The sequence below is a fragment of the Terrapene carolina genome, unplaced genomic scaffold, assembly GCF_002925995.2.
Source record: "Terrapene carolina triunguis isolate 2854851 unplaced genomic scaffold, T_m_triunguis-2.0 Scaffold235, whole genome shotgun sequence".
In the NCBI taxonomy this organism is placed as follows: Eukaryota; Metazoa; Chordata; order Testudines; family Emydidae; genus Terrapene; species Terrapene triunguis.
Window position 1 is genome coordinate 3,360,302 of NW_020664586.1, and position 25,579 is coordinate 3,385,880.

Consider the following 25,579-nt stretch of genomic DNA (forward strand, 5'->3'; position numbering starts at 1 on the left):
GCTCCCTGCACTGCACTGAGCTGCCCCTCATGATGTTGCTCTATGCGCCCACCCATGAAGCAGCAATGAGCGAGGGTCCTTTCACCTTTCCTGGCCACCCAATGCAAAGAGGCAGAGGGGATATTTGGCTGAAGAGAAGTGGGCTTTGGGGTCGGGAGGGTACTCAAGTGCAGCTGAACCTGTGTAGAATGGCAACCCTGCCTGTGCACCAGGAACAGCCCCAGTGGCTGGGGACAGGCACAGAGCTAGCCCTGCCACTTTGACATCCCATCTAGACACCACTCGCTATGGGGGGAGGGATTCTGACTTTGATTTCAAAAGCCCGCCCCACACATAAAACATGCCGCTATGAAGACAACTGGAGGGGCTCTTGGTGCGGGATGGGGGCTTGAGTTGAGTGGCAGGTGCTCATAGAACCCTCTCCCCTAAAACCAAATCTGAAAGGTCCAAGTGGGGGGCATATGATGCCATCTGGATACATACGTGACATCAGAGACAGAAAGCGCTGGCTGCTGCTTGAAAGATGGGTCAGTCTCAAGTCTCCCAGTTAGCGAGACCCTAGGATCCAGATGTTCTGCCCTCTCCCAGACATCTGGGTGCTTCACAGGCCCAGGGTAACATGCGTCATGCAACGAGGCATTCCGAGTGTGAAAACCAGGGCCGTGGGCACCCAGGGAATAATGTGTCAAATGCACCACGGCATCCCCCTGCTGGTGGTGCACCTGGCATGTTACTGCAGCCTGTGTAGCATCTTCCTCCTTCTCTTGCCCTGCATGCTGTTTCGGGAGACTGAACCTACCCCTCTGGGGGCCTGACCTCCTGCACTGTGGCCAAACCCCCTCACTAGCGCATGTCCCTTCCCAAGCGTCCACCAGACTCACATGGGGCAACCGATGGCCAAAGGTGCGTAAGGTTAAACTCTCCCTTCAGAGGCGGAGTCAATGGGAGTGACATGCAGGCACCACCTAGTCATTTTGGAGGGTTCAGTTCAGGGACCCTCCTCCTCTAGCAGAGCTGCCCTGGATGCCAGTCCCTCTGGGGTGGTATTTGGGGTGTGAGGGCCAAATGCACCCTGGTGTATCTCTGCTGACTTAACAGTTACACCCAGGGGCGAGCTTGGTCTGGGTTGTTTGGAGGTGTTGAACCCCACTGAGGTCAATGGGAGCTGTGGGGGCTCAGCACCCTCCTTATACCCTGGGTGTTTTAAAAGGCCCTGTTGGATCCTCTCCAGATCTGCGTGCCTGGTGGAGAATGAATCAGCACACAGGATCAGGGCATGCTACTCAAAGGAGTGGGTAGTGCCTGCCCCAATGATGGTAGTCTGGTCCAGAGAGAGACCCATGAACCATTAGCTAAGCGTCCTGCCAATGTATCCTTGGGTCAACTGTCCAGGGGCATCTGTTATCCGGCCTGGGTTGTAGTGGGAGGATATCTCTGGGGAACGAGGAGACAACATGGACCAGAAAGTTCTTCTTAGCCACGGTTAGTCCCACCCCCTGTATGCCAGGGCTAGAATGATGCATATGAATGGCTGCTGAAGGTCTTGGATCCCCTCTCCCACTTCCCCACTACAGAGTTATCGATTTAAATAAATAATACTGATCATGACATTCAATTCAAGTTTCTTTTTTTGTGTGTGTGTCCTTGTTGCTGACAATAAATATTTGTACTTCTTCAGGCTAAAACGTTGGAAAGTAGATGTAGAAAGATATGGTTTAAAATCCTCAGGCTACAAAATAATAATTGAAGATTGGAAAAAAATGGATGTAAATAAGGTGAGACTTGGACGGGATGGCGTTGGAAAGCACCTAGGGATTGGGCAGCATGGATAAGCAAATGAGGACATTATAAAACTATAACATCGGTTGTTTTTTGAGTTCAAGAAGCCACGGTGATTGGCTGAGAAGTTAACAAGACTCGTCTCGATTTGGCAAGAAAACACCATTTTTTTTCTCTTCTATTTTGTTTTGCGTTTTTGTCTGGATGGGCAGGGCGGGAGGGCGGATTATCTCAAACAGAAGAGTAATCCAGCGTCGGTGTTGGTTAAATACTTTAAGACAGCAAAATGGTAAGACATCTCTCAGTGGAAACTACAAAATCTCCCAGAATTCCACAGGTTCCATGAGGGAAAAGAGAAAAAAAAAAGAAAACCGAACCAAAAAAACAGGTCACTGTTCTTCGTATTTGGCCAACAGCTCAATGGAAGGGAGAGGACGGGATCAAGGAGTCAAGAGCTCAAGGACGCTCGCTGTCTGAAGAACAGAAGCCTCAAACGGGTTGTGATTCCCCAAGTCTTGCTCAAGCTCAGTTCTTGCCAACCTGCTGCACAGAGACACTAGAAAGGCAAGGCCAGATTGGAGAGGATGGGAAACAAAGCAAAAGGAAAAAGAAAAAGAAATTCCAGGCGCCTCAGTGGAGCGAGAGGAGGTCCTCATGAGCCACAGCCAAGGTGTAACCAGAGCGGATGGGACGAGAAGAAGTTGCCCTTTTCCAGCACGCCTGGTGAGGATGGAGATGGAGTTTTAAACAAAAGAAATATGGATGGGTTGGACCAGATGGATGTTTTAAAGGCAAGATGCCGAGGACAGAGGCTGGCGGCTGGCAGTCAAGTAGAGGAGCAGCAGCTGCAGGGCTAACAAGACGCTGAGGGAGGGTTTGAAGGAGGCCCCTCTGCCACAGTCTGAGGTATCTTCCTGCGGAGACAAAAGGCGAGATGGGTTTCTGCAGGGATCGGGTGGGCGGGTGAGATCATCACACACGTGCCAGTGGGACCGGGACAAAGGCAGTCCCCATGCAGTGACCGGCTTCCGCTGACTGACACCCAGAACAGACGCACTCACTCTAGGAGAGCTTCGGAACCAGAGGGAGGTTATTGCCTGTGACCCGGCGCATCCTTAGAAAAGCAGGAGCTGCTGGCAACCTTGCTTTCCATCCCCAGCAGATTCCATGCACAGCTTGCCCTGCCTCCCTTCTCCCAGGACCCCTGCTTCCCCTGCCCCTGGAGCCAGTTCCCCCGCTTACCGCTGCATCGTAGTCAAAGCAGATGTGGGGACCTTTCCGGTACCGGGGCTTGTCTACCAGCTCACACTGATTTGGATCTCTCGGCGGAGCTTCACGTGTCAAGGAAACAACGTTGTGCAGGCATGATTCTGGGGGTGAGGGCAGAGGGACGAAGTGGGGCTGGGGTGGCTTAGAGAAGTTAAGCAATGGACAGGAGGCCCCCCAGAATGCAGGGGACTTCATGAGGTCTGCGATTAGGGAAGGACCGAGTCCTCCCAAGATATTCTTCCCTGTTCTCTTCTTTCCTCACTTGGAGGCTAGTGCACAGCATTGCCCCTTGGCTTTTAACCCTTTCTACCGGGAGCTGTGTATCTCAACCCATCGTCATCGATCCCCTTCCTGTCTTTGAAGCCCTCTGGCAGGTTGCCTTGGTCTCCTCTCTTCCCATTGAGAACAATCCCAGCTCCCTTAACCTTCCCTCACTGGTCACCGGGCCTGGAGAACGTAAGTGATCACCTGGGCATCTGAACACTCTTGGGTGGTGCGGGCCCAGAAGAGAAACAGCTCAGTGCTGAACTCACGTGAGGCAGAGAAACAACCAGCTCCAAGGGGAGTTGATCTGTGGACTATGTTTTTTATTTCTAAGGTGTTGGGCTGCTGGAAGGGTCCTGCACTAGCATGGGCTGCACTTAGGGCTCTCCTGAAACCTATGGGCTTGAAGAGGCGCTTATACTGTACTGGCCCTCAGTGCGGGGTGAATTCCACCCTCTGTGATCATCCAGGAGAAAAGCTCCTCTTCTCTCCAATGTCTGTTGGCCGTGGCCTGGGGCTGAGGTGGGAGCTGTGAAGCCGAATGCAGCAACAATCAAAGGATACCTCGTATCTCCGCCTGAGGGAGCTTGGTGGACTCACACTGGCTGCACATCGGCTTATCCGCTACAACGAACAGCAGGTTGGTGTTCGCGAGCCTCTGTGCGTGGAATAGTCTGTGGGAGGGGAGCAATGTGGTTATCCAAGGCCACATCTCCTGCGCTGCATCCTCCATCTCTGCTGTGCCGCTCCCGAGGAGCAGAGAGCAAACTCAGCTAGTGCTACCTGGGAAACCCTAGCCACCAAGAGTGCAGTTCTCCTTGGCGTGGCTGACCTGTGACCCTGAGCCCCACACGCCAGTACAGGCCGCCACATCCCCTGCCATCGGTGACCTCCCAAGTACCATCAGGGAGGGATGTGATGGAAGATTAAGGTACCAAAGAGGCGTCCAAAGCTTTCACCCCATCTGGTGGCCCTGTTCAGCCAGGTGAAATTCCTTCCTTCCCAGGCTGCGAGGGCTCGGGTGTCAGAGCCACTGTGTTGACGTTAGAGGGGAAAGGTTCCACTTGATGAAACCCCAGTAGTCTGCACAATTAGGAGCTCACCTCGAGTCCAGCTCACTCAGCCCATGGGGCTGTCGGTACCAGCAATTGCTGGTGTCATGGGACAATGCTATTGCGAGTGTTTATTTATATAAAGGGCCACGGCCGTGAGTGGTGCTTTACAGAGAGAGAGACATAATTCACACCCCCAATCTAAAATTAGATCAGGGCCACAACAGCCATCACATCACGGAGGGAACAGTAGCTCCGGCACCACCAACCCCAGCACCGCTGCATCCTCCTTCCCCTTCTCAGCAGGTGTGGGAACGATCCGGGGACTTGAGGTGGGGGGAGGGGAGAAATCGCTGCTGCCACCTGGGCATCTCAGCAATCAGTAACTGACCATTGGCTGAATTAAAGTCATTATTAATTCATGCACCCACAAGACTCTTCTGGTCTTGCAGTTCTTATTGAGTCAGCAAGGTGCCCAAGCTTTGCCCAACAGAGGGTGAGGTATCAGTTGGGCAGGAGATGAAGGGCCCCATCCAAATTGTGTAACATGGAGCAGGATGCAGCTGCCCACTGAGAGACTACAGATCCCAGCATGCAAGGCACTGCTCGGAATTGAGTAGCCTGGCCTCGGTGCATGCTGGTGGGCCTCTGGCTAATGTGGCTTAATTAGGATCGGCTAAAATGATCATGTAACAAATTCTGTGGTCCCTTACACAGATTTGTATTTGGCCCAGTATAAAATACACCACCATTTTAAACTCCAAGGCCTCCTGAGTTAAAAAAGAACCTGAAGTGGAAGAGAAAGTTCCTCTCCCAGGCATCAATGTTCTCTAGCTCTTCATCAGGGAGGCTTTCTGGGCAGAGGAGTCTGATCAGCTAACAATGGCTCAGAGAGTGCAGATCTCTCGTACAACCCTGCGGATCAGGGACTCCGCAGCCAAATGCAACAAAACAAATCACACAAGCGCAAGCAGTGACTTTCTAGCAGCTGCCTGTGATTCTGCATGGAGCTGATGGCACAAAGAGTTTGGCTTCAAACCTGCAAATGCACTCAAGATGCAGTACCACTGCATGCTTGTTGGCTGCTACTGCTGATGGCACTGCCAGTGCTGCTGTGTTTGTTCCAGTCCTTGGCGCTACTGCAAAGCAACTGTGCCACTCTCAAGGAGAAGCAGTTGAAGTGAAAAGAAGAGATGGAGCCTCCTTTGCATGGGACCTGATTCAGTTCCCACTGAATGGAGTATTTGCTTTGATTTTAACAGGAGTTGGATGGGGCCCAAGGAGCCATCTTCATTGTTCTGCTCTTCTTCAGCAGCCTGGCTCCTTCCTCTCCAAGCGGTTGGATTGACGAGCCTGCTGCACAGAACTGACACTAGAGCACTCCAGCGTCCTCAGCCTCCGGAGCCCTTGGCAGGAGAAAGACCCTCTGATGCCCCCAGCCCTCCTTGCAACAGAGTGCATGTTGTCTAGCTGTGAAATGCACTCTGGACACATTGTTCTGGTTACCAGCTGCTCTGAACCCCGCCGCTGTGGGCACCCGATCGCACTGACCTGGAGCAGTTTCCACAGTCAATTATAGAGTTATAGGTGGCGTTGACGGTGCTGAAGTAGTACTGCGTCTGCTTCATGATGCAGCTGGTCTCTCTGGACTCCATGCTGTCCGCTGTGACATCCTCTGTCACCAGGGACAAGAGACACAGTGGGACATAGCAGGAAAAAAACCCTTGGCTGCTCATTCCCACCCCACTGGAATGTGCCCTGCTTCTCTAAGCCCCTCTGAAGCAGCAGCCAGAACTAAGGTGGACTTTGCTGGCCAAAAATACACTCCACGATATTCTGGAAAGCAATACAATGTACCCCAGAAATCTGCGTGCTGGGGCTGGGTGGTTACTGCAGTGACTCCAATGCTGGCCAGTGGAAGATCAGCTGGTGACATCATCTATCTATCTCAGTAGCTTAGTACGCTCCATCCCCCGGTCAGACATTTACTTCCCCTCTCTCCAGTGCTTCCTCCTCCCCACTCATCCCACCTGCTGCTGCACGGCATTAACCCGGGCAGGACTTACCTGTTTGAAACCAGCTGCTGTAGGTGAGGCCGTACAAGAGCTGCTGGAACAAAGACCTTTGGGAAGGAAAACACAGAGCCGTTAGCTGACATGAGAGGCCAATCAGAACACACTGCTAGGGCCAGGCTACGCACTGAATATAAGGCTGTGGGCTGCTCCCTGGGAGCACTAGTATAGACAGTTTTACACTGTGTCAGCTAAGCCCCCTTCACTCCAGCCTGACATGCAGCTCACAAGATCAGAAGCCAGAAGCAGATGTTTCTTCTCCTATTTCTCTCTCTGTGCAGGAGGTTGCTTTGCCTGGCTTTGAGCTACTCTGACATCACGAAGGCAAGTACAGCCATCGCATGGAAAGGAACCCACCCCATCCCACCGTGAATCTGATCAAAGCCAAAGAGACCCAGCCACTCTAAGCCTTCCGTTCCATTGAAGAGCACTCACTTTCCTCAGGCTAGTTCTCCTTCATGTGCGGAACTCAAATTCTGTCACTTGGCAGCAGGGCCGGCTCTAACTTTTTTTGCCGGTGTAGGCAAAAAAGAAGAGCGACGCCCCGCCGTAACACCCCCCCCCCCGCCCCCCCCCCGGCCCGCCCAACCCCCCCCCCCCCCACGCTGGCCAAACCCCCGCCCCCCCCCGGAGCGCGGCGCCGGGCCGCCCAAACCCCCAAGCGCCGGCTGGGCAAACCTCCGCCCCCCCTCAAGCGCCGCGCCGCCCAAACCCCCGGAGCGCCCCACCGCGCCACTGAAACACCCCCCGCGCTGCCCGGCCGAAACAAAAAAAAACAAAACCCCTCGAGTGCCGCCCCCCGACCAAAAACAAAAACAAAAACACCGCGAGCGCCCCCGCCACCCCAACATTGGCCGCCCCTTCTAAGGTGCCGCCCCAAGCATGTGCTTGGTCGGCTGGTGCCTGGAGCTGGCCCTGCTTGGCAGGTGACATCACTGACGCAGATACGAGCAATTAACACAAACGCGGCAAAAACTGGGTGAGAGACGACGTTCCATTTGCTAATAAAGTGCGATTTTCGAACCAAACCCACACAGCATTCAGGAGCTCTTCTATTGGCCCTAAGGCTATCCCCTTCCATCTCTCTCAATCCAGATAGATAGATCCATCCATCCAGATAGAACTATCTTCTAATAGCATGTCAACCACCGCTGCATCTCAGCACCAACCTAATGATCCCTATAACACACCCGTAAAAAGCACAAAAGCCAAAAATGTTCAAATTTGGGTGGCAAAAGTTAGATATCTATATCCACATTTAGACCCCTAAATAAAAATGGCCTGATTTTCAGACATGCGTTGCTGAGCACCAGCAGCTCCTGATAAAGTCAGGGAAGCCACTTACTTAGGTACCTAATTTTAGACATCCATGTTTGAAACTTTCTGCTTAACTGTACAGAGAAATGTCTAACTGATGCCTAGGGGTGTGTGGGTGTGTGTGTGTGAGACAGAGAGAGAGATGCTGACAAAAGGGAGTATCTCACATTGTATCTGAAAGGTGTAAACACCAAGGGAGCAGAGCAGGGAAATAATCAGGAGATCTGGATTGAAATGGATTAGTGCAGACATAGGCTGAATTGCAGGGAACATTTTCTGATGCTGAGACGTGTTAGGCGGAAATGGAGGCTCCCTAAGGAAGTGAGGTGGAAGCCCCACAGATTTAGAAGAAGCGTGGACAAGCCCCAGGAGCATGGAGTGTAGGGAATTCTCCGGCCCAGGGGATGGGATGGACCAGATGGGAGCTTTTAAGGCATTTCCACCTGACTTCTATCACTAGCACTCTCTCACTCTGCCTCGCTGTGGCACATCCTTACTCTCCAGTCTCACTCTAAAATCTGGGCAGCATACAGCTTCCTTGGCTGCTTGGGGCTCAGCAGCAGCAGTGCCGAGAGAGATGGAGACTTACCATGCGGCGGCTGATGTCCACCAAGCCAGGTTCAAGAAATCTGCCATGGTGGGCTGGAAAGAAAGAGGAGAAGGAAACAATGTGTCAACGGAGCAGGGCCGCAGAGAGACCCTACAATAATAAACCAGTGGGCAGCATCCAGGGATTGATGCTGCAGAAGAACAGGTGTGAAGCGCTCCCCGTAGATGTGTGTGCTAGAGCCACACGGATAGAGGGCTCCATTTGCTCTTGTCTCCCCCACTTTATAACCTATTAGTGGCTCTAAACATGGCTGGTGTCCATACCTCCCCAGGTTAACGCTTGGTTAGTGACTGTGGCCACTAGTGGTCTTTCTCCCAGCCAGAGGTCTGTGCCGGCACACTGCTGTTACCGGCTAACCTGTCTGGCTCACTGCTCTTTTGCAGAGTAGTGTTAACTCTTAACCAGGCCTGCGTAACTGGTGCGGCTGGTCTCCCTTCCTCCCCGCTCTCTGTGCAGTAGGACACCCCAGAGTGCATTGCAGTACGTGATGCTGGGGCTGCTCCGTGTCGCGTCCACTGGGCGCTCGAGCCCCCGCTGCAGCACTCTGGGAGAGCTGCCCGTGTTTTCCCAGAACGCACTCAGACCGATGCAGTAGGCAGCTCGGTAAAGGTGGATGCACAGCCACAGCTGGCACACGACTGTGCTGCGAGGAAAGCTGCTGCATGGACACAACTCAGTCATGCTGCTGGGTACCATATCGGAGGAGACCGCAGCCTGGCCACAAAGCCTAAGTGCGTGTGTGAGACAAGAGGCTATTTCAGACTCTGCGCCCTACAGGGAAGCTGAACCTTGATGAGCTACTCTCCACAGTCCCCTGCTCCACAAGGCATAAGGAAGAGGAGGGATAAAGCAACCCTCTCCCACTCCAGTGCAATGTTGAATCCCCTGGGGACACAGCACTTGGGGCTCTGTGAGAGCACACTGTCAGAGTATCACTCAAGGCTTGGTACCAACAGGCAGATTAAGAGGACTGGCCAGCTTTCTCCTGTTGCATTCTGGGAGGACATTTGTTGCTCTGACTGGCTGCATTACCCAGCTGCTATGCCCTATGGGAAAGCCAAAGGAATTCCCCCCACTGATTTCCTTGGGCCAATCAATGGCTCTTTAATTGCCTGGCTGTCAGGGATACAGCCCCTGGACCAGCAAGTGAACTTAGCCCTCGCCTGGTCTGTGCGAGTGCTGCCCATAGCCCTGCACTCACCACAAACACCCCTCTGGGGGCAGCTCCTGTGTTGCTCTGAGCTTCCGGGGTGCACACCGACTGGAAGTTGTAGGACTCCTTCCGCGCAAAGAAGGAGTTGTTGTAGAGGGCAGACATCAAATTAGCATCCACCTCGCTGAAAAACTTCCCCACCTGGAACGGACGACACCAGAGCAGAGGGGGCGAGTCTGTGCTGAGCATGGGAAATGAGACATGCTCTCTGCACAGCAGGGCTCTGCGTTGAGTCATCCAGCCAGAGCTCACGGGTGCAATACTGGAGCCAGGCTTATGGTCACAAATTAAATGAGTTTGGAGGTCTCTGCTGAGTCCCCTGTGGGTGCTTCTTAACCCAATACACAGTTCAGTACCAGCAGGAATGACCCAGGAATGGAATAGCGGTGGTGGGGCCGCAGCGCAGGACTGAAGGTCACTGGGAGAGCTGGGGGGGGAGAGCAAGAAGTGGAATAGCAGGGGGTGCTGTGGGGCAGGACACAGGGGCATTGGCAGATCCGTAGAGGGGCTCAGGCCTGGAGGAGCAAGGAGGCTGCAGGTGAGGACTGAGGTGCATCGGCAGAGCTGTGTATGTGGGGAGGCTAGGGCTGGAATAGCAGGGGAGCTGCAGGCCATCAGCCATGCACTGTGCTTAGGGGCAGCGCTATCAGTCCTTCACTTTCAGACACAACTGAAATTTACCCAAATTTGCCATGAGGGGGCAAATCACCAGGTTTCTCTGCACTCTGACTGGGATTTCCCTTCCTTCGGTTCCCAGCATCTCAGAGCCAAGACCCTCCTCCCCAGCCTTTGGCAGAAGAACTGCTGCTCACCTGGTACCAATGATCTTCCTGGTTGGAGAGCACCAGAAAGCCTCCATCGTCAATGAGAACGCAAATGAGGTCCTGCAAAAGGAGGAGAGCGTTGGTCTGATGTAGGCAGCTCAGAGCTACGGGCAGCCCTGCTGGGCTCAGCTGTGTCCAGGCAGCCGTGCCCATGGGGGCAGAGCCCAGGCACTGCCTATTGGCCAAAGTCAAGCGAGTTTCAAGAGAAATGCAAGCAGCACATGAAATCCCTGGACAGGTGACAAGGTCAGTCAGCCCTACCCTGAGCACATGGTTCCCTGGGGCCCTCCTTCAGGATATGTCCTGAAAGCACACGGGTCTTCATGTGTTAAAGGGTTGCTGTACTGTGTGAAAGGCAGCACTGAGATACAGCTGCCACATTAGGAGGTACGGGCCATACAGGGGATGGAACAAACCTTTGTAAAGAAAGTCTGTATCAAAATCTACCTCCCAGGGCAACGTCTGATGACAAGGGACAGGGACAGAGTTAAAGGTGTCTGCATGACTCTACGTGTGTTTTCGTCCTTTTTCAATTTGATGTGTTCAGGGGCAACCTTAACTAAGAATTTCCTGCTTTTCTGATGAGTTTTAAATCACATCAGGGTTTTTCTACTGCGATTTCCCCTGGAGTTACAGATGGGTATTTTCAACCTTAACCAAAGTCTTTTGTCTTGGAATTTCCTTTGGGTTTTGAAAAAATTTGTCACAAAGTACTCTGAGTTGGGAGGCTTTGCAGGCTCTCCCATCCCTGTGGTGTGTAATAATTATCCCTAGCTCTTAGCATTTCTCAGCAGTAGAGCTCAAAGTGCTTTACAAAGGATCATGATCTCCATTTTACAGGTGAAAGAGGGGAAGTGACTTTCCCCAGATCACCCAGCAGGTGGAGCCGGGAATAGAAGTCATGTTCCCTGAGAGTCACAGAGGGGGCTAGTTGTGTGACTGCAGGAGTCCTGCAAGGTGATGATGTAGATCAGAGGTTCTCAAACTGGTGGTTTGCGAGCTCCATTCAGGTGATCTGCGGATAATTCCCTCTAAGGTGTGCACCTGGGCGGCCGCACACAAGAGAATGAAGGGCCACTCACCTAATTAATGGAGCCGCTTAGGCATGGCTCCACTAATTAGGTGCCTGGACCCTGGAGAAGACGCACATGTAAGGTGAGGTGGTGGCTTTGGGGGGAATAGAAGGTAGGTGGGAGGGGTCAGTGGGGTGAGAAGAGGGTGGGGGGAACTTGGGACGTGCAGGGCTGCGGCGACCAGAGAAAGAGGCGACTTTCCCCAACTCCAAGGCTGTGGCTGCCGGGGAGAGAGGGCACATCCATTACAATAGAAAGGTAAGACTAGTGATATTAAAATATGAGTTGTGTGCTTTTATGTGTAGAACAAAAAAACGTTAATTATTATTAAGTTTTTTTATATAGCGCTTCTTTCCAAAGCGCTTTATAATAGTTAGCTAACGGTACAAACAACATTTGGAAAGATCACTAAGTGGTCCACCGAGACCCTCAGCAATTTTCAAGTGGTCCGCAAAAAAAAAAGTTTGAGAACCACTGATGTAGATTGTAAATGTCAAGGGGCAGGGATCACGCAGGCATCATGAACACCTGGGGCACTATACACATGCTTAATAATAATGGTAAGTCCATGCGGGGGGGTGGGGGCGGCGGCACTGAATTTGGTGCCATGCTCTGCACTCATGGCCCAGGGTAAGGGGACAGCTGTCCTCTTGAGCCTCCCCCGTCCCACTGCTCACCTTGTTGTTGGCCTCACAGTCCATCTCGCAGCTCGTGGCGGGGTCGCACTGTCAATTCGAGCAAACACAAAGAAGCGGGGACAATTGTAAGCAGGGCAGCAAGCGGGGTGTCCGCAAGTGATCTGGCTCATTTGGAATCGCATCCATTTCTCCACTGACCACGTCCCAGCTCCTCCTGGCTGTACCTCCCCGGGGAGATCAGAAACCAACCGGGAGAGAAGGAACATGGACGTGGGAGGAAAGGGGAGGGGGGTGTAATGGGATGATGGGTGGAAGGGACGGGCAAAGGGGGAACCAGGTCTGTGTGGGATGGAGGGGATTGGGATAGCTAGGGGGCTGGCTGGTAGGAGATACTGGCAGGGCTGTGCAGATCTGGGATCGCTCCTGGAGCAGAGTGGGACAGGTCTGAGCAATCCCACTGGAGTGCCCCTCTCTGTGCTAACTAAGTTCCCACCCGTAGAGGCAAAGCCCAGCAGCCCTGCCCAGGAGGGCGACAGCTCAGATCTTTCCCATTCCCTCTCCCCACTCACCCTGCGCGTTCCCAGCTGATCCCGGTCTGTCCGATTACTTGCCAGGACTTTAAACTTTTCAGCCCAAGCCTCCAGGTCGAGCTTCACTCCAACCACTGGGGAGAGGAAAGGAGGGTGTGGGAAGGTCACAGAGCGGCTCCCCTTCATTCCCACAGCCATGCCCCGTGCACTGGAGAGGTGCGTTGACTGTGGCCAGCGAGTGTTGCCCCGTATGTTAAATCACAAGGAGCCAGACTCAGTACAGTAAATCCTCACTTAAAGTCGTCCCGGTTAACATTGTTTCGTTATTAGGTTGCTGGTCTATTAGAGAACATGCTCGTTTAAAGTCGTGCAATGTTCCATTATAAAGTTGTTTGGTTTGCCCCGCTCCACCCGCCCGCCCGGCGCTCCTGCCAGGGAGCAGGGTCAGGGAGCGGGAGCTTGCCCCGTTCTGCCTACCTGGCGTTCCAGCTGGGGAGCAGGGTCGGGGCGTGGGGGCTTATCCCACTCCACCCGCCCAGCATTCCAGCCGGGGAGCGTGCAAGACCCGACCCTGCTCCCCGGCAGGAGCGCGGACGGGCAGAGTGGTCTAGCCCCCGCGCCCTGACCCCACTATGCCCCACCTCAACCAAGCTTCACAATCATCATTGGTGAGTACAGTATTAAATAATGACAGGTTTCAGAGTAGCAGCTGTGTTAGTCTGTATTCACAAAAAGAACAGGAGTACTTGTGGCACCTTAAATTTGTTAATCTCTAAGGTGCCACAAGTACTCCTGTTCTTTTTGCAGTATTAAATAGTTTGTTTAAAATTATTTAAAACGTATACTGTATATGTATATAATGTCTTTTGTCTGGCGAAAAAAATTTCCCTGGAACCTAACCCCCCCATTTACATTAATTCTTATGGGGAAATTGGATTCCCTTAACATGGTTTCGCTTGAAGTCGCATTTTTCAGGAACAGAACTACAATGTTAAGTGAGGAGTTACTGTATAGTCGAGGGCTCAGGATCATCCTCCTAGTTCCCACATGGGCCAGAGGGAGGTGGCTGCTCCCCATCAGTGGAACCACACAGGGGAAGCCCAGGATTGACTGGACACAGAGAGCTCAGCCTAGAACCAGGGGCACAGGTTCCAACTTTTCCTTTTCACTGGGGGTGCTCAACCCCCGCTTCACCCCAAGGCCCTGCCCCCACTCCGCCCCTTCCAGTAAGGCCCCGCCTTCACTCTGCCTCTTTCTGCCCCCTCCCCCAAGGCCCTGCCCTCGCTCTGCCTCTTCCTGCCCCCACTCCACCCCCTCCCCGAGGTTCCTGCCCACCCGCTGCTCTTCGCCCTCCCCCAAACCTCTCTCTGAGCCACCAAACAGCTGTTTGGCAGCGCCCCCCCCCCATCAGCTGTTTGGCGGCAGCAGGGAACAGCTGTGGCCGGTGGGTGCTGAGAACCACTATTTTTTTTCCAAGTGGAACAAAAGGGGGAGACCCCCTGAGCCAGGTTAGCGTCCTGAGTGGCAGAGCCCACAGCTGGACAGAGCGTATCACCCTGCAGGCTGGGCCCAGACAATCCAGGAGATGCCCATAGAGGGGCTTTCGCCTAGGTCTGCCATGCAGACATCTCCCTGGGCACCCTGACCTGCTGGCTTCAGGGTCCTCCCGCCAATGCTGAGCTCCACGGCTGTGCTGACCAGGATCCCAATGGTGTTGTTTTCGAGCTCCAGCCCTCTGTAGCTGGCTGTGGGGAGAAGAGAGAGACTGGAGACCACATAAGATGCGGGCAGGGCCACCAAGCAGGTCCCTCTGGAAGGGGAGGCCCTGGATCCATCCCTGCTGCCATGGCACTTTCTTAGATTTACAGAATCCAAGGCCAGGGGGGACCATTGTGACCATCTAGTCTGACCTCCTGGATAACACAGGCCAGAGACCTGCCCCACAATCCCCCTAGAGCAGATCCTTTAGGGAAACCTCCAATCTGGAGTTAAAAGTTGTCAGTGATGGAGAATCCACCACGCCGCTCGGTAAATGATTCCACCACGCCTTATTTCCAGCCTGAATTTGTTCAAAGGACCTCCCTGCCAGGCGGGGCTTAGGGTATTGCATCTGCTGGGTCGAGAGCTGGGCAAACCACACAGCAATAACTGTGTTCACACCTCCAGCTGAACCCTCCCGCTCCCACCCAGTGGAAAGGCTCTTGGGCTTCTTCTCCCTTCTAGCCTGATTCCACCTATGGCTGCTGGCCCACCGATGCTCCCGTCCAGGGGCAGGGCTCTCTGACAGAGCCTCTGATCGCTCCAGGCCATGGATCAGCTGGGGCACTGCAGAAGCATGGACAAACCATGTGCACCTTGCTCTTTACACGACTGTCTTCCTGGCAGCCTAGACAGCAGGAATGCCTTCTGGTTCACCAGCACCAGCGCATATGGCCTGGCAGAGTAACGCTGCAGGCTCAGCTAGTGCCAGGCACCTTGCTCGCCATTACAACGCAATTCCCACCTCCAGGAAAGGATTCTCCTACCCACCAGTGGGCAATGGACCAGGATATCTGAACCAGCAGAGCCCAAGAGATGAAGCTCCCCAGGGCCAGATCTCAGGCATGTTTCCCCAGGAGCCCTCGGCAGGGCCTGCTCTGTACCTCCGGAGGCATACGCGCCAACTTCTGCTCCCGCCGGTGGGTGCTCGACCCCCCTCTGCTCCATCCCCACTCCACCCCCTTCCCCAAGTCTCCGCCCCTGCCCCACCTCCTCCCTTGAGCGTGCGGTGTCCCTGCTCCTCCCGCTCCCTCCTGGAGCAGAAGTGCTGGGAGGGAGGAGGAGGAGCATGAACGCGGTATGCTCAAAGGAGGAGGTGGGGAAGAGGCGGGGGGAGCTTGGCTGCTGGTGGGTGCGGAGCACCCGCTAATTCTTCCCCATGGGTGCTCCAGCTCCAGCCACCTACTGTTCTAGGAGTGCAAGCTTTCGTGTAGCAATGCGGCCAATGCCAGCAACGTGGGCTCCTTCCGAGGGCTGAGTCTCTGGGGCTGTGAGCTTCCCCAGCACAGTGCCCTAGATGCACTCGGGGAGTCACACATTAACACCACAGCTTTTACTTTGAAACCTATCTGGGTTCAGCGCGCCTGCCAGGGGTGGCTGTAGTCTCCACTCAGTGCCAGCCCTGGAGCACCCACGCAGTCAGCACCTATTGTGACAAAGTTCCTCCTCTATCTTGGTGGGTCCTGCGCTTATTGGCGGATTTTCTTGCCTCAGAGATTCACCATGTGGTTGGGGAACAGCCCAGAGACCTTCCCCTCTGGAAGAACCCACAGTCCAGGTCAATTGGGAGGTTTGGGGGGAAACCCGGGCTCGCCCTCTACTCCGGGTTCCAGCCCAGGGCCCTGTGGACTGCAGCTGTCTATAGTGCCTCCTGTAACAGCTGCATGACAGCTACAACTCCCTGGGCTACTTCCCCATGGCCTCCTCCAAACACCTTCCTTATTCTCACCACAGGACCTTCCTCCTGGTGTCTGATAATGCTTGTGCTCCTCAGTCCTCCAGCAGCACACCCTCTCACTCTCAGCTCCTTGCACCTCTTGCTCCCAGCTCCTCACACTCTTGCCACAAACTGAAGTGAGCTCCTTTTTAAAACCCAGGTGCCCTGATTAGCCTGCCTTAATTGATTCTAGCAGCTTCTTCTTAATTGGCTCCAGGTGTCCTAATTAGCCTGCCTGCCTTAACTGGTTCTAGCAGGTTCCTGATTACTCTAGTGCAGCCCCTGCTCTGGTCACTCAGGGAACATAAAACTACTCATCCAGTGACCAGTATATTTGCCCTCCACCAGACTCCTGTACCCCACTGGTCTGGGTCTGTCACATATCCCTCTCCCCTGCTCAACGCCAAGGGGTTGGGCAGCTTGGGACGCCAGACAGTGCACACGTGACAAGCCATCGGCGTTGCCATGACGGCTCCCTGCTCTGTGTTGCACACAGAACTGGAAAGGTTGGAGGGATAAGAACCATCTGGTCACCCTTGTGTTCTTCTCCTTGTTCCGCTGCATCCGTTGAAGAGGGGCATGGTCGGTCACGAGGACAAATCTGCGCCCGAGCAGGTAGTAGCGCAATGTTTCCATGGCCCATTTTACAGCGAGGCATTCTCTCTCCACCACTGCATATTTTTGTTCCCTTGGAAGGAGTTTTCGACTGACGTATAGAATTGGGTGTTCCTCCTCCCCGACCATCTGTGATAGAACGGCCCCCAACCCTACTTCCGATGCATCCGTCTGCAGGATAAACTCCTTGGTGAAATCAGGGGCTATCAGTACGGGGTTATTGCAGAGGGCAGTCCGTAGGTCTGTGAATGCTTCCTCTGCTACGTCAGACCATCTCACCAGATCAGGTCCATGGGCTTTCACTAGGTCTGTCAGGGGGCTTGCCCTTGTGGCAAAGTGGGGGATAAATCGTCGGTAATACCCCACCACACCTAGGAATGCCCGGACTTGTTTCTTGCGACTTGTCCGGGGCCAATTTTGGATGGCCTCTAACTTGTTCACTTGGGGTTTTACCAGACCTTTTCCCACAATGTAGCCAAGATATTTGGCCTCTGTAAACCCTACAGCGCACTTGGCAGGGTTTGCTGTAAGGCCAGCTCACCTGAAGGTATCAAGGACTGTTTCCACCTTCTCCAGGTGGGTTTCCCAGTCTGGGGTATGAAAGACCACATCGTCCAAGTAGGCCGCAGCATAACTGTTATGCGGGTGTAATAGCTTGTCCATGAGGCGCTGGAAGGTAGCTGGGGCCCCATGTAGTCCAAAAGGGAGGACAGTATATTGAAAAAGACCCTCTGGTGTAGAGAACGCAGTCTTTTCCTTTGCGTCTTCTGCCAGGGGAATCTGCCAGTACCCCTTTGTCAAGTCTAGGGTAGTCAAGTACCGGGCATTACCCAGACGGTCCACTAGCTCATCTATGCGAGGTATGGGGTACGCATCGAACTGGGATACTTCGTTTAGTCGCCGGAAGTCGTTGCAAAATCGTGTGGTGCCATCAGGTTTGGGCACCAGCACGATTGGGCTGGACCACTGACTGTGGGATTCTTCGATGATCCCAAACTCCAGCATTTTTTTTTACTTCTGCTTTTATTTCCTCCCTTTTCGCCGCTGGCACCCGATAGGGCCTCATTGTTACTCTGGCCCCAGGGTTCGCGACGATGTGGTGATATGTCTCGGTTGTTCGACCTGGTTTTGTCGAGAACACATCTTGGTTCCGGAAGATCATCTCAGACACTTCATTCTTCTGGTCTGGTGTTAAATCGGGAGACACTCTCACCTGTTTGGAAGGCTTGTTTTCCTGGGTTAGGTCTTTTTGGACTGTTGTGCATGCCTCTTGTGCATGCCAGGGTTTCAGAAGGTTAACGTGATAAATCTGTTCTTGTTTTCTGCGTCCTGGCTGCTGCACCTTGTAGGTTACTTCCCCCACGGGTTCAACCACCTCATAGGGCCCCTGCCATTGGGCCAGAAGCTTGCTTTCTGCTGTGGGTACCAACACCATAACCCGATCCCCTGGTTGGAACTGTCGCACTTTTGCCTGGCGATTGTAATGGGTTCGCTGGGCCTCCTGTGCCTTCTCCAAATGTTCCCGTACAATAGGGGTAACCCGGGCTATCCGGTCTCGCATCTGCATTACATGCTCTATTATATTTCTCCCCTCATTGGGTTCCTCTTCCCAGATCTCTTTGGCGATATCTAGTATGCCACGGGGGTGACGCCCGTATAATAACTCGAAGGGGGAAAACCAGTTGAGGCCTGAGGTACCTCCCGGATAGCAAACATAAGGTAGGGTAGTAGGGTGTCCCAATCCTTCCCGTCCCGACTTACCACTTTCCTTATCATAGCCTTGAGGGTTCAGTTAAATCTTTCTACCAACCCATCAGTCTGCGGATGGTAGACCGAAGTTCTCAGTGTATGTATATGGAGCAGCGTGCAGAGGTCCTTCATTAGCTTCGACATAAATGGGGTTCCTTGGTCGGTTAATATCTCCTTCGGTAGCCCCATTCGGGCAAAGATCCCCACCAGCTCTTTGGCTATAGTTTTAGAGGCCGTGTTCCGCAGAGGGACAGCTTCTGGGTAGCGAGTAGCATAGTCCAAAACAACAAGTATATATTGGTGGCCCCGAGCCGTCTTCTCCAGGGGTCCCACTAGGTCCATGGCTATTTGCTCGAAGGGGACCTCTATGATGGGAAGGGGTACTAAAGGTGCCCTCAAGTGGGGACGGGGACTGTGCAGCCGACACTCCGGGCAGGAGGCACAGTACCTCCGCACTTCTTCATGTACTCCGGGCCAGAAGAACCGTCGTAGGACTCGTGCCAGGGTCTTCTCTACCCCCAAATGCCCCCCAAAAAGATGACTATGAGCAAGACTTAATACAGCGTTCTGGTGTTTTTGAGGTACTAGGATCTGCTGTACCTTCTGCCCCTGTACTGGTGCAACCCGGTATAAGAGATCCTTCTTCATTATGAAGTAGGGTCCTGGTCCCTGGGTTTTCCCTTCCACGGGAACCCCATCTATTTCAGTCACCTCCTTCCTAATGTTGTCGTACCTTGGGTCTTCTGCCTGGTCCCGTCCAAAATTTCCTCTCCCGGGGCTAATCTGCCCAAGATCTAGGGGCCCAGTCTCTGTTGCCTCTACTGGTTCAGAAGCATTAGGGTGGGGGGCAGACTCAGGTGCTTCTCCCTCCTGCGTGGCCTCCTTTTCAGCTGCGCGGGTCCGCCTACCTACAAGAGCGACCCTCTGGCTTTGGGTCAGTATTCGGTTTCCCAAGGCCTTAGCTGCCCTTCTTTCCCTTTTTGTCTTTCTACCCTGTCTGGGAGTGGAGAACAAATCTGGGGATATTTCAGAGAAGATTGGGAGTTGACAGTCTGCTGTGGATGCCTCAGCAATTTTAGGGTCCCCATCTTTCTCCAATCCCCCTACTGGGAGTAAGTTTCCAAACCCTGGGAAGTCCCTCCCTATGAGCACCGGGTATGGGAGTTTAGGGACTACACCTGCTGCTACCTCAGTAGTGTTCCCTTGGATCTCGATTTTTACTGGGATGGTGGGGTAGTAACTAACTGTCCCATGGACACATGTTATCCCCGTACGTTTAGCCTGCAGCAGTTGACTACGCTTCACGAGCTTCCCTGAGATAAGCGTGATAGCACTCCCCAAATCAAGCAGTGCCGTGGTCCCTACCCCATTTAGTTTCACTGGTCTGGTATACATATGTGGGGTTAGTGAGACCCCCCACAAGGTGGATTAGGGAGCATGGATCTGTCCAGTTCCCCAGGTTACACTGCATAGGCTCCTCAGCATTGGGACACTGTGCAGCTATGTGTCCCCACTCCCCGCAGGCATAACATCTGTATGGAGCCCTAGGTGTTCCCCGGTCTCTTGGTTTGGGCAGTCTAACATCACGATCCTCTTCTCCCTCAGTGCTCCGACTCTTTGTGGCCTCTGATGGGCCTTCAGCCTCTCTCTTTTTCCACCTGGGCCCTCCTGGTGGCCCAGTCACCCGAACTTTAGGGCTTGGTGCTGCTAGTTTAACCCGGGGTGCCTCTTCCTTAACTGGTCGGGTCAGCTCCCTCGTTGTCCTTCGCCTCTCTACCAGGGCGACAACCTCGTCATAGGTGGAGGGTTTGTTCTGGCTTACCCAGGCACGAAGGTCTGGTGGTAGTCCCCTCATGTATCGGTCGATGACCAGAACCGCTAGTATCTCTTCCGGACTCCGGGACTCTGTTTGCAACCACTTTCGTGCGAGATGGATGAGGTCATACAATTGGGACCGCGGGGTTTTGTCTTCCTGGTACCTCCAACCGTGATACTGCTGGGCCCGCACTGCTGTCGTTACCCCAGATCTGGCCAGGATCTCTGCTTTCAGCTGGGGGTAGTCTGCCGCAGCCTCTTCAGGCAGATCATGGTAGGCCTTCTGGGCCTCCCCACACAGGAATGGGGCAAGGATGCCAGACCACTGATCTCGAGGCCAGGCCTCCCGTAGGCTGTCCTCTCAAAGGCCAGAAGGTATGCCTCTACATCATCCTCCCGTGTCATTTTCTGCAGCCAATGGCTGGCCCGTATGAGCCGCGTCCCATCATGGCCGCGATTCAGCTCTGTAAGGGATTTTACCTGGTTTACCAGTTCCCGCAACATAGCTCGGTCTTGAGCAGCCTGGTCCATCAGCAGGCAATTAGTCTCTTGCTGCAGCCGCACTGCCTCCTGTTGGGCGGCTGCCTGGACACAGGTAGCCTCCTGCTGGGCCGCCGTAGCTTGTATCAGTGCCCGCACTACATCATCCATTGTGGTGAAAAAAATAAACCCTCTCCCTTTTTGTTTTGTTTTTAGTTTTGTTTTTTTAAATCACCCTCCTTCTTCCGCCGCGCTGTGCGCCCCAAGATCCCACTCCTGACACCAGTGTGACAAAGTTCCTCCTCTATCTTGGTGGGTCCTGCGCTTATTGGCGGATTTTCTTGCCTCAGAGATTCACCATGTGGGTTGGGGAACAGCCCAGAGACCTTCCCCTCTGGAAGAACCCACAGTCCCGGTCAATTGGGAGGTTTGGGGGGAACCCGGGCCCGCCCTCTACTCCGGGTTCCAGCCCAGGGCCCTGTGGACTGCAGCTGTCTATAGTGCCTCCTGTAACAGCTGCATGACAGCTACAACTCCCTGGGCTACTTCTCCATGGCCTCCTCCAAACACCTTCCTTATTCTCACCACAGGACCTTCCTCCTGGTGTCTGATAACGCTTGTGCTCCTCAGTCCTCCAGCAGCACACCCTCACCCTCACCCTCTCACTCTCAGCTCCTTGCGCCTCTTGCTCCCAGCTCCTCACACTCTCGCCACAAACTGAAGTGAGCTCCTTTTTAAAACCCAGGTGCCCTGATTAGCCTGCCTTAATTGATTCTAGCAGTTTCTTCTTAATTGGCTCCAGGTGTCCTAATTCGCCTGCCTGCTTTAACTGGTTCTAGCAGGTTCCTGATTACTCTAGTGCAGCCCCTGCTCTGGTCACTCAGGGAACAGAAAACTACTCATCCAGTGACCAGTATATTTGCCCTCCACCAGACTCCTGTACCCCACTGGTCTGGGTCTGTCACACTATGTCCGGAGGTAGCAGAGATGCTTCCAGCCCCCAGACACAGCTCCAGGCCCCGAGAGCCATTGCTGTCTCCTCTCTCGGTACTGCTGCAAAGCAGCTGAGCCCGGGGAATCCTGTCTCATTCCAGAGGGCCATGAAGCACTGGGCTAGTCCCTGCCATGCACACCAAGCTGCTGTCTGGTTGGGGTGCCGGTGCAGGGCGGTACTTACGGTCCCGGTAGGGCGGTTTGAAGATATACCCCTTGTTGTCTAGGCTGCGCCGATAGAAGCTGGCGTTGAAGGGCTCCGGGTCCTCTTCCCAGTCGTCGGCAGCTCTGGAGGGGGGGAGGAGAAGAGGCCCCAAATCAGTGAGGCCATCAGTGGTGATAGCTCGTGTATGCCAGCCAGCCCGCATGTTGAGGCTGCACCCTCACACAGACTGGGCTGAGACGCGAAGGTTAATCAAGGCCACTTACTTGTTAGGGAAAACTCGGGTGATGCCACCATCCGTGGCCGCAAACACGGCCAGGAGACTGTACCTGCAATGAGACAGGACAGGAGCACAGAGCGTTACAGCTGGCCACAGGGCACTCCAGCTCCTTTTCCCACCTCAGCGCTGCCCTCACTTCCATCTAGCTATGGGTTTTTTTTCCTACTGCTCATCACTGTAGTATCCGGGCCCCTTCCATGCCAAATCAATAGCAACAATGAAATCCCCCATGGACTTTGTGGAGTCCCTGGCACTTCTGCCTTGTCAGGGTTGAAACCCTGCTTGGGCTGGGGATGTTTTGGGGGCAGAGTTGGGTATTAAATGGGTGTTTGAATGAGTGCGATCAGTTGCAGCTGGGCCCCCAGGGGGTTCAATGCTTCCTACAGCAGTGCGTCACTGATGGCGGAAAAGCTCTCCCTAAAAGGAAGGCCTTGTGCAACGGTTCCTAAAGATGGTCTGACTCTGGATTCGCCTGATCTGGATCAACTATTGAATGCACTGGAACTGTCACCTTGAGCGCCATCTGTGCCAGCAGGGAGAGCTTCCCACAGCCGTGCCCTGCCCCTGCCACCTACTGTTCTAGGAGTGCAAGCTTTCGTGTAGCAATGCGGCCAATGCCAGCAACGTGGGCTCCTTCCGAGGGCTGAGTCTCTGGGGCTGTGAGCTTCCCTAGCACAGTGCCCTAGATGCACTCGGGGAGTCACACATTAACACCACAACTTTTACTTTGAAACCTATCTGGGTTCAGAGCACCTGCCAGGGGTGGCTGTAGTCTCCACTCAGTGCAGAAGCTGGCTACTGCATGAGCCTTGCTCAGCAAATGAACATCAAGGTCCAGGCAGAAAGTCTGGCCTCAGGTAGGGGTTTCACGGCTGCTAATGCTGGTATTATCTAGCCTACACGGGCCCCTCCAGAGCCCATTCCAGGAGGGCCCTGCCTTCCAGCTGGGGTTTTCCAGGTGTGTCATTGACTAAGGGACTCAGTCTCTCTGCTCCCAGCTAGAATTGCCCCTGGCTGGGCTGCTGCTGGTGGGACTGAGTCTGGAATGGGGCTGTGCCTACGTGTTGAGGTCCTGGTCCTTCCACACCCTCTCCACCAGCTGCTGGGTGATTCCTGTGTCCAGGATCAGGTTGTGAAGGAGGAAGTTGTCACCTTGAAAGCAAGAGGGAGAGAAGAGAACAATGAGGTTTGTTCCCCACCCGGAGCCTCCCCTGTGACCTGCCAAGCAGCAGTCTCCCCCCACCCAGGATTCCTGCCCCAGGGACTCTTGCCCCCTGAGTGACGGGTGAAGGAGGGTGGGTTCCCCTCGCCCTTTGGTCTTGGCTGCCTTTCCTCTCCGTCCACTAGAGATCCTTCTCCATGCTGTCTGAGCCGCTGTGCCATGGCACAAGTCCTAGACACAGGAAGTGGGCTCTTCCGTGGCTACCGTGCTGTTCGGCACCAGCCACGAGGAAGCTGGGGCTGGAGAACTGCAGAGACAATCCCAGGGTAGGGCAAGTGGGAGGTGGATTCGGGACTCCCACATTGCAGCCAGCTGTGCAGGTCTCTGAGCTACCGAGCCGAGTGACTCCTTTGACCTTCTCTGGGACATACTTACCATTAAGCAATACAGATATAACCACTGGGGAGAACACAGGGCTTGCAGGCAGGCATCTCTGCCAAGGTACTCTAGTCCTAATCTACACCATCCTCTGCTAGCCCAGCCCAGCTCTCCATACACAGCTCTGCTGATGTCGCTCACTGCCAACCTGCAACCCCCCTGCTATCCCAGCACTGCTCTGTAAATGCCCCTCCATCCTGCCTCGAAGCCCCCCTGCTATTACAGTCCTTCATCCCCCCAGCTCTGCTGACGCTCCTCAATCCCAACCTGCAGCCCCCTCTGCTATTCCAATCCTGGACCCCCACTCCAGCTCGGCCGATGCCCCACATTCCTGCCCTTCCGCACCTCTTCCTGCTGCCCTAGCCCGGCTGGCCCTCTCTTAGGAACAGACTATCACACAGTGTGCTGCTTTTGGGGCTAGGACCAACGCCCGCTTGGCTTCAGAGCCCACCAGCCTCCTTTGGCTCACGAGCCAATCCCAACCTGGAGCTCAGCCCTGCCAGGCGTGTGCCCCAGCCTGCTGAGTCAGCTGCTGATCTGGACAGGTGTCGTTAACCGTTTATCCCCCTATTCATCCCCTCAGCCTGCTGTGACCCTTCCCGACCCAAAACCCTCCCTTTCTTCCCCAAGAGAAGCCCAGGACCGCTCTGCTCATGCTGGCCCCTGTGGTACTTACACTGTTTGGAGTCTGGGGTCACCTTTTCCATGAGGGCGATAAAGTTTTCCAGGAATTCTGTGTTGTTATCCGACAGGTCAAGGTCTTTGCAATATTCTCTGGGATTAGGGTGAAAAGATTTGGCATTTGGAAGGAGGAAAAAGTTACTGTCACTTTTCTCCCGCTCAGGACTGGTGCAATCCTGTCTGTGTGCGGGTGTGCGTGCGCATAGGGCTGCCTGTATACGGGTGAGCGTGCATGGGCTACATGTGGGCTGATGCCTTTGTGCTTCTATGTTCGTGAGGCTGCATGTGCAGAGCGAGTGTGCGTGTATTTGAGGAGGTGTCTGGGAGGGGTATATGTATGCAGCACCCTATATGTGTGTGCACACATGGATTTGTGCGTGTGTGTAGGCCTCTGTGCTCAGACGTGTCTATGAGGAAGAACCTACACAAGTGTGTGAGGCGGTGCTGGTGAATATGTGCAAGGGGCAGATGCTGGGTGACATTTGGGTGTGTGAGTGGGCCTGCACTATTGGATGTGTGAGTGGGCCTCCGAGTGGGCCTGCACTATTTGCAAGGGCTGCGTGGAAGCATGTACATTCACCAGAAAACTGCACATTCAGGCTTCCCACAGTGGCACTGCATCATCACCCAAGAACCACTGGAAGTTTATGAAAGAGTAAGTGGCTAATTTCAGTGGAGACTGCTGTCACACTGGAATTTATCAGCCATATCAACCCTGGATCAGGCACCGCTGCCGGCTATCTTGATACCTAGTCAGCCATGCCATCAAACACCATGGGGGAAGGCTGCTAACGCTGCGACGGCACAGCACCACCGCCAACTGGGCTTGCTAATGTCACTGAGTGGAAGTACCCTATGAGCAGTCACTGCACCCTCAGATTGCTCCGCGTCTGCTCAGATAAGCTAGGGATCGCTGGTTGCTTTTAGACTTCCCTTTCAGTTCTTGGATTCAATGAGTAGAAATAAGATGGTAGCACATTCTTCAGCCCCAGTGGCAGGGCCGGCTCTGGCTTTTTCGCCGCCCCAGGCGAAAAAGCCTCCGGCCGCCCCCCCCCCCACGGGGGGGGGCGGCCGGAGCCCCGGGGGG

At 54.2% G+C, this 25,579-nt stretch overlaps 1 protein-coding gene across 1 annotated transcript in view; it reads right to left on the reverse strand.

Moving 5' to 3' along the window:
* Positions 1–357: 357 nt before the first annotated feature.
* Positions 358–25,579, reverse strand: part of CACNA2D2 (calcium voltage-gated channel auxiliary subunit alpha2delta 2) — a 585,144-nt gene continuing 559,922 nt past the window's right edge. Inside the window, exons 24-38 of the mRNA XM_026657031.2 lie at positions 24,488–24,585; positions 23,273–23,363; positions 22,198–22,260; positions 21,953–22,056; positions 14,288–14,386; positions 12,681–12,775; positions 12,151–12,198; positions 10,389–10,460; positions 9,565–9,717; positions 8,343–8,395; positions 6,431–6,486; positions 5,916–6,039; positions 3,877–3,986; positions 3,022–3,110; positions 358–2,693 (exon numbers count right to left, since the gene is read on the reverse strand). Coding sequence (XP_026512816.1) covers positions 2,565–2,693; positions 3,022–3,110; positions 3,877–3,986; positions 5,916–6,039; positions 6,431–6,486; positions 8,343–8,395; positions 9,565–9,717; positions 10,389–10,460; positions 12,151–12,198; positions 12,681–12,775; positions 14,288–14,386; positions 21,953–22,056; positions 22,198–22,260; positions 23,273–23,363; positions 24,488–24,585 — 1,384 coding nt within the window. The 3' untranslated portion in view covers positions 358–2,564. The remainder of the gene's footprint in view (positions 2,694–3,021; positions 3,111–3,876; positions 3,987–5,915; positions 6,040–6,430; positions 6,487–8,342; positions 8,396–9,564; positions 9,718–10,388; positions 10,461–12,150; positions 12,199–12,680; positions 12,776–14,287; positions 14,387–21,952; positions 22,057–22,197; positions 22,261–23,272; positions 23,364–24,487; positions 24,586–25,579) is intronic.